Source organism: Apodemus sylvaticus, chromosome 5, assembly GCF_947179515.1.
Source record: "Apodemus sylvaticus chromosome 5, mApoSyl1.1, whole genome shotgun sequence".
In the NCBI taxonomy this organism is placed as follows: Eukaryota; Metazoa; Chordata; class Mammalia; order Rodentia; family Muridae; genus Apodemus; species Apodemus sylvaticus.
The window spans coordinates 138164016-138172561 of NC_067476.1; the positions used below are offsets into that span (position 1 = coordinate 138164016).

General features: G+C 50.7%; 1 protein-coding gene across 2 annotated transcripts; it reads left to right on the forward strand.

Annotated features, from left to right (window-relative positions):
- The first annotated feature begins 2440 nt into the window (after nt 1–2440).
- Nucleotides 2441–3581, forward strand: Id1 (inhibitor of DNA binding 1). Of its 2 annotated transcripts, none has more exons than XM_052181531.1 (2): nt 2441–2945; nt 3163–3581. In XM_052181531.1, exons 1-2 carry the CDS (start codon nt 2536–2538, stop codon nt 3215–3217), a joined length of 465 nt encoding a protein of 154 aa, XP_052037491.1. In that variant the 5' UTR covers nt 2441–2535; the 3' UTR covers nt 3218–3581. The 2 variants fall into 2 exon arrangements, with proteins under 2 accessions (XP_052037491.1, XP_052037492.1); XM_052181532.1 differs by having other exon boundaries at nt 2443–2940; nt 3163–3580.
- The last annotated feature ends 4965 nt before the right edge of the window (nt 3582–8546 follow it).

Consider the following 8546-nt stretch of genomic DNA (forward strand, 5'->3'; position numbering starts at 1 on the left):
CTCTTTGCTGTGGGGAAGAGGGACTATAATGTCATTATAATGTCATCTAGGGGCACTATAATGCTCTCCTAGGGAGCATATAGTATTTTACCCGTTTCTCAGGGCAGTCTTGAGTGAAATGTCTGAACCTCTGTTTCCTGTTTCTGGTTGTCTAGGACTCTGGAGTCAGTCTTTGGGAGGCACAGTGAGGGACAGACCCTCCCCTATACCAACTACCAGGCTGGCCTTGAGGAAGTATGGTTTAAGATCTATTCATTCATTCATTTATTCAGATAAACCATTCATTCATTCATTATTCATTCATTCATTTGTTTGTTTTTTCAGACAGTGGCTGTCTTGAAACTCCTAGACCAATCTGGCCTTAAACTCAGAGGTCCACTTGCCTCTGCCTCCCGATTGCTGGAGCCAAAGGCCTGTGCCAGCCATCCCCCCAATACACACACCAAACCCATTAACCCCATCCCACACCCGATTAGAATAAACACTTGATCCTCCTGCCTCTGCCTTCTGAGTGCTGGGACTGTAGGCTTGTGCCTTGACATCAGGTTTTATACCATGCTGGGGAGAGAACCCAGGGCTTCCATCATCTAAGCAAGCTGTTCTCCAACTGAGCTACATCCCCAGGGTGACTCTGTGTCCCAGATATAACAATACTTTTAGGGCAACAGCTAAGGATCCCCCCGGAGGTCTTAAGGCACTCTTTCTTTTTTAAATAAACTAAACAAGTCTGTCTTTAGTATTTGTGAAGAGAACTACAATAGGCTAAGGCAAACTTCACACAGCTCTAACTCTAAGAAAGCGATGAATGGTCATGGCTATTATAGAAACCAGGCAGAGAGCAAGGTAGAACTCAGAGGGAGCATGAGAAGCGTCTATATCGTGACCCTCCTATCTAGTTCAGGTCTCAGACTCTGTTCTCCGAGACCTAAACTGTTCACTCCCAGTTCAACAGACCTAGGTCCTGGTCCCAGGGACTTTACAGTTCATTTTCTAGAAATCGAGTCAGCCTTAAAATCTGTCTCAGTACAAGAACATGATGTGGCAGAGCACACCTGTAATCTCAGTGAAGGAATCCAACTCAACTGGGGAGGGGCCTCGGTCCTGAGGGTTTTGGGGTGGCAGGGTGTGAGAAAACCTCCCAAACCGCCCGAGCTGTGGGGCTGGGTGGGGGAGACTCGGCAGGTGTGGGGCGGGGAGGTAAGTTGACCCTTGGTCAGCAACCACACCCATGAGGAAAGCGTTCCCAGGCTTCCCGCCCTAAGTCTGCAGGTGAAGGGCTCAGGGGCGGGGGTTGGGAGGAGGGGGAGTGGAGAATGCTCCAGCCCAGTTTGCCGTCTCCATGGCGACCGCCCGCGCGGCGCCAGCCTGACAGCCCGTCCCGGTTTTATGAATGGGTGACGTCACGGGCCTGGCGTCTAACGGTCTGAGCCGCTTGTTCAGACGCTGACACAGACCAGCCCGGGAAAGGGAAGGGAGGGGGTGATCTCCGCAGCTGCTGCGCTGTGGGAGGGAGAGCTTGCTCGGAGGCCTTCAAGAAGAAAAAAAATCTTGCAAAAAGAGTAGAAAAAAAAAATCACCAGCTGCTGCAGATTTGGGACCTTTCTGCAAGAGGCTGCAATCCAGGGTAGAATTGGGGGCTGTAGTTCCACTCCACCGCGACCTGCTATCTAGTTCAGGTCTCAGATTCTGTCCTCCGCTTTAAAGAGGTTCTTAGTATCTCTCTGAGTTCAGCCGACCTAGGTCCTGGTCCTAGGAACTTTACAGTTCACTTTCTAGAAATTGAGTCAGGCATGGAGTTCAGAGATGAGAGCCTGCTTTGAAATCTGTCTCAAAACATGATGTGGTAGAGCACGCCCGTATAATCCCAGCACCTGGGAGTCAGAGCAAGGAACATTAAGGTCATTCTCCGCTACATAGCAAGTTCCGAGTCTAGCATGGGTTACGTGAGACTCACTCAAAAATAAAATAAAAAATCAGTAAACCCTCCAAAGTAAATAAATATAAAAATAAAATTAGGCTTTTTAAGTAGAGATCACAGCCCAATCTTCCGACAGCAGCTGGGCATCCTTGGCTAGTTCTGAGTCACTGGCCAACCCAGAGCCAGCCACTTCCCTGTTCCTGTTTAATCTGCAAAATGGACCTGGAGAAGTGAGAAAGAGATCGTGAGAAGTTGGTTCCTGGGATCTTTTTGTTAACCGCAAAATTAGCTTAGCCTCATTGCTTCCTTAAGGAAGAACCCCACTGGCTGCTCTGCCATGTCCTCCCACCCTCTCAGTTCTAGAGCCCTATCATCTCTCCATCAGCCTAAGGGTGTACTAGGAGATCCAGAGGTGGGACCCGAGGGCGCGCTAAGCCACGCCTCCAACAGCCTATTGGTTGCTTTTGAACGTTCTGAACCCGCCCTTGGTCCGCCCTTATAAAAGACTGGCCCTAGCGCTCAGCCCTCTCATTGTACAACCTTTTTCCCAACTTCTTGGTCTCTTCCTACACTCTCTTCTCAGGCTCCTCCGCTCCCCTCCGCCTGTCCCCACGATCATGAAGGTCGCCAGTGGCAGTGCCGCAGCCGCTGCAGGCCCCAGCTGTTCGCTGAAGGCGGGCAGGACAGCGGGCGAGGTGGTACTTGGTCTGTCGGAGCAAAGCGTGGCCATCTCGCGCTGCGCTGGGACGCGCCTGCCTGCCTTGCTGGACGAACAGCAGGTGAACGTCCTGCTCTACGACATGAACGGCTGCTACTCACGCCTCAAGGAGCTGGTGCCCACCCTGCCTCAGAACCGCAAAGTGAGCAAGGTGGAGATCCTGCAGCACGTTATCGACTACATCAGGGACCTGCAGCTGGAGCTGAACTCGGAGTCTGAAGTCGGGACCGCCGGAGGTCGGGGGCTGCCCGTCCGCGCCCCGCTCAGCACCCTGAACGGCGAGATCAGTGCCTTGGCGGCCGAGGTGAGGTCCGAGTCAGAGCATTACATTATTCTCCAGTGGGAAACTGAGGCCACGGGGGGCGGGTGTCCCCCTTACTTTTCAGGCGCATAGCTATTTAGGGGTGACTAATAGGAAAAAGCTCGCTCTTTCATCGTGCCTTCTGGAGTAGAGAAATGGGAACGCCTCTCCCCTCCTTGCCCTTTCTAGTGGGTCTCATGCCTTATCTCGCTCTGGTGTTCACAGGCGGCATGTGTTCCAGCGGACGATCGCATCTTGTGTCGCTGAAGCAGCGCACTGAGGGACCAGATGGACTCCAGCCCTTCAGGAGGCAAGAGGAAAAATGCCCTCGGTTCCCCAGGGGATCCCGGGGAAGACACTACCGCAGCCACGGGACTCTTGGCGGATCTGTCCAGGGGATAGAGGGTTTGATCAACGGAGTCACACCCTCTCCACCTTTCAGCCTCCAGAGACTTTGGGGAGGGGGTTAATCAACCCGGTGTGTTTCTGTTTTTTGAAGAAGCAGACATTTTTTTTTAAATGGTCACATTTCGTGCTTCTCAGATTTCTGAGGAAATGTTTTGTATTGTATATTACAATGATCACTGGCTGAAAATATTGTTTTACAATAGTTCTATGGGGGTGGGGTTTTTGTTGTTATTAAACAAAACACTTTAGATAACGTTGCTGTGACTTCTTGGATGGGGGAGGGGCGGGACAGGAGTGACCTCTGACCATTTTCACAGCTGGTGTTGAGAATCTGGGGGGGGTTGGATGGCCACATCTGGGCTGTCATTCTTACCGACCTGAATGAGTGCTTCCGGTGTCTTTAAAGTCTATTCTTTCCCTCTTCTCTGGCCATTTCCCTGTTCCCTGGTGTCATAAAATCAAATCCTCTAGACCTCAAGTAGGGCTTTCTCTCAACGTGGTCCTAGGCCCTCTGGATCACCCAGGGCGGTTGTTAAAATGCAGATGGACCTGCTGGGTCCCCTGCTCTGGGCTGGGGCGTATTCAAGCCTTTCAAATGGGAAAAGCTGGTCACTGGACCATTCATTTCCTTACCAAGGGCAGGGGTTTGTGTGTGATGAGACCTAGTGAAAAGGGCCTGCCTAAGGTCGTAGCTTGCACGAAGCAGGACTTGTTGCCTCCTCTTCCCTGCTGAGCCACCTTTCTCAGGATAACAGCAGGCTGCCCTAAGGCTCCTGCCTGGTCCAAGTGGGTGATGAAATTGGCAGGGTTAGGCTGTCCACAGCTGCAGGGCCACCTGCTCTGGGTCTGGACTCGGCCCCCTTGCCCTGGCCTGGCTCTGTTAGCAGATCAACATCTCCCCCCCACCCCCAGGCTACTGTATGGGTGAGTCATGTCCCCAACTCCTGAGAAAGAAAAGGGTTTTCCTTAGGTTTTGTCTACCTGGACATGTGGTTTGGGGCTCACAAGGGGGAGTGCACAAATATCAGGGCTTTCCTGTGTGTGCCCTGAGTGGCTTGTGGTAGGAACTGGGACATTTCTCCTGTGCAGGAACTGGGGTGGTAGATGTATCCAGCAAGGCACACATTGGGTTCTAAAGACTAGTGTGTACCCTCCAGCCCTTGGGGCTTTGCTTGGGTGCCTTGTGCTCATTCCTGCCTGGCTCTAGGCTGATGTTAGGTGGCTTCAGAGCCATACTGGGCTTTTTTGTAACTATAGATTGCTTGGCATTCCTAGCCCACTGCGGGTCTAAGACAGGAGTGGGGCAGCAAACCATTTCTCAAAAAGTAATCCCTGCCCCCCTGGCCAATTGTGGGTTAGACCTTGAGGACACATCCTTCAAGTATCCCTGCCAAGCTAATACCCTTGGAGAAATGGAGTCCCAGAAAGGGCCAAGACCTTGTCCCCAGTAGTAAGAACTATTGATATAGTTTGTCACTAAACAAAATAAACCAGTTGTACTAGAGGCATATTCCAGTCAGTCTGGTTTGTACAGCAACTTAGAGAGCTACATAGGGAGACCCTGTCTCACAAAATCAAAATAGACAGCATTAGAACCAGGAGCCAGACTGCTCCTTTGCCTGGAGGACTTAAGGATCCTCACTGGGGCTAAAGGTAGGATTCTGAGTCCAGTTTTACCATGGAAGAAGCAAACTGAACAAAAATAAATAAAATTTGGAATTATTTACAGAGCACTTACATTAAGTTTGACTAAGTTACATTAACTTTAATACTAAGCCAGGTTCATAAAATGATCTCAAGCATTCGATGGACTTTACTTTGATAGTAGTTTTATTTGTAGGTGATTAAACCCTTTGCTGTGCCCTCTCCACCTGGGCAGTTTTATAATATTAACCTCACAGAATCGTCCAGAATAAATGAAACCCAGATCAGACTTTAGCACACAGCCTGGTACATAAGGCAGTTAGAAATTATTAATCAGAGGCACACGTGTGCACCCACTTCCTCCGCATGTGTGAGTCCCCCTTTGCAAGCCCACCCACCCGGCTTGTGGGCGTGTCCCCGCGTGCATCTCTACCCTCCAGAGCCTTCTAGTCCAGAAAGGGGCCGCTGCGCCCCTGGCCACTTCCCCCCACCATCCAGGCACACTCTGGCTTCCACGTTTCCTTCTCTTCCTCTTTGGCCCAGACCCAGCCCATCTGGAGGCCGGCTCCGCAGCGGCCTGGGAGCGTTTCCATCAGCTGGGCCCGAGGAATGCGGAGCTATTTAACCTGAGCATCCCCAGGTGTACGGAGGCGCCTGGCTGTCTGGGCCCGCCGACTTTGGCACGGCCGCGCTAGACAAACAGCGGCCGCCCCCGCCCTGCCCCTCCGCCCGCAGCTGCAGCCGGCCTGGGAATGGGGCGGGCGTCGGCGAGCTTGCATAAGAGGCACCAAGCAGGGAGGGGGCCAGAGGCCACCAATGTGTGCACATATCCCCAATTGTGTGTGTGTACCCCAGACCAAGGTTCAGAGACCGTGTGTGTGTGTGTGTGTGTGTGTGTGTGTGTGTGTGTGTGTGTGTGTGAGAGAGAGAGAGAGAGAGAGAGAGAGAGGTGTTGTATTATGAGAGAGAGAGAGAACCCCAAACCCAGGGACAGAGGCCACCAACGTGTGTGTATGTGCCTACGTGTGTGTGCAAAAGCCAAACTCTCCTCTTTTGGAAATCATTAACATCTCAATCCCTCCCAGATAGACTTGGTGCTGCTGGGGTAGGGCAAAGACTGAAGAGGAACCACGGGACAAGTTCCTTGGGCGCTGGACTCAGGGTCCTCCTTATCTTACTTAACAAACACACAGTGCTTAGTATTCAATCGGCCTTATCCTATCCTCCGACTTAGACAAAAGGCCAAAAAGTGATTAGGCACTAACTACACTAAACTTTTAAAAGTATCAACTTCTTTAACCCCTTAAAGGCCCAGTGCAATCTTATGCCCATTTCGATTGGGCCTAGTCTTTAGTACTGAGCCATTCCTCCAACCCCTTAAGCTCATTTTAATAGTAATAACAGTATAATGGCTGGCTAACCTTTTTTTTTTTTTTTTTAATAATGAGGAGTCAAACCCTGATCCTTGAACACAGAACACTCTCGAAAGTGCCTCATGACCAGTCACATCCCAGGCTCTCGCTCTTTTGAGACTGCATCTCTGTGTGGCCTGCCTGTATGTAAACTGGCCTGAAACTACATCCTCTTCACAGAATTACAAACTGAGCAGGAGAGTCAGGAATTCAAGGTAATCCTAACCTACAGAGCAAATCTGAAGCCTGCCTGGGCTGCATGACTTCCTGTCTCAAACAAGGACAAGAACAAAATTTAATGAACCAAGAAAGGTAGAAAATAGCCCAGGCTTCCTGGGATCCAAGGTGTCCTGGGTTAGGTTCTGTGACTTGCCTTTGAGAGAACTCATGACTTCTGGGGGACCGCCAAGCTCTGACATCCCTGTGCATCACTAACTCCAGTCCCCAGTGACCAGTGGTGCTTCTGACACACATACAAGCCCACTCGTGCCTGCGCCCGGGGCAGCCTGTCCAGGCACAGTGCTGCAGTACTGACGGTGCACGTGCTGCTTTATCTGCCCCCCCAAATATTTCATTTATAGTACCGGGGACTGACGCGTGCTAGGGCCTCACGGGCGCTAGGCAAGCGGTTTGCTATGGCACGTTCTCCTGATCGTGGCTATCCTCTTCAAAAGTTTCCTTACGCCGACTTTTTCTAATTGCCATTTGTTTTGTTTGTTTGTCTACTTGTTTGCTTGTTTGTCTGTTTTTTTTTTCTTTCATTCATTCTTTTTTTTTTCTTTCTTGAGACAAGGTCTCACTCTGTAGCCCTGACTGGTCCTGGAATTCACTATGTAGATCAAGCTAGCTTCAAACTTCTAGAGATCTACCTGCCTCTGCATCCTGAGTACTGGAATCAAAGGCATGCATGTGCCCCCACAACTGGCTTTTATTTTGGGTTTTGTTGTTGTTGTTGTTGTTGTTGGGTTTTTTTTTTGTTGTTATTGTTTTGGGTTTTTCGTTGTTGTTGTTGTTGTTTGGATTTTGGGGGTTTTTTTTGTTTTGTTTTTTGTTTTTTTTTTTTTGAGACAGGATTTCTCTGTATAGCCCTGGTTGTCCTGGAACTCACTCTGTAGACCAGGCTGGCCTTGAACTCAGAAATCTGCCTGCCTCTGCCTCCCAGAGTGCTGGGATTACAGGCGTGTGCCACCACTGCCCAGCTTGACTTTTTTGTTTTTTTGAGACAAGGTTTTATTTACTCTGTAACCCAGGCTGGCAGTCCTCCTGCCACCATCTCTAGGATTATACGTATGACCCAGCCACTGCACCAGCAATAGCATTTACTCTTACTGAACACCAGAACTGCCAACCCGGGAGGGTTACCCAATGCCCAGGGTCACATAGCTGGGTTCCCAAGTGGTAGGCAGATCTGATTCTGCCTGGCTGCTATAGTGAAAGGAGGTGAGTCACAGGACCAGGCAGGAGTTGGGTGAGGCTGGGGTGAGGACCTGGTGCTACTTTCCTGGAAAAGGAAGGGAAGAGGAAACCAGGGCTAGGAGGAACCACAGGTGGGGGGGGCAGGCCTGGCTCCCTTATCTCTCTGACCCCACCCTGGCTGGCGCTGCTTCCTGCCCCTAACTCTTGCAAAACCTCCTTCTTTGCAGAGCTGCCCCCAAGAGAGGTGCCCCAGGCCCTTACAGGGTTGCATCAGGGCATTGTGCAAGGAGCGGTTAGGAGAGGATGAGAGATGGCTGTGGGCCAAGAGGGAAGCAGGAGAGCCGGCCCCAGTGCCACTTCTGATCGGATGTCTGCTGCTTCTGTCTGGCTTTCAAGCATCCGGAGCTCTCTATCGACTGCTCTGAGGTTCCTGCAAAGTCAAATTGATATGCTCTGAGCTTCAGGCAAAGCTGCAGTCGCTTCTCCCTGGAATGTATAGGAGACCCAACTATGATTCATCCTGTAGTTAGAAACCCCTTCCCGTGCAGCGTGACTATGGACAGACTGCAGGAACTAAGAATTCCAACAAGACTCCATACTGTCTAGGAGTTTCCATTCTTAGTTGGACATTGACAGTGAATGAATATGATGGCTATGCACACATGCGTGCACATACACACACACACACACACACACACACACAAACCAAAGGTTCATTTACTCTGAAAT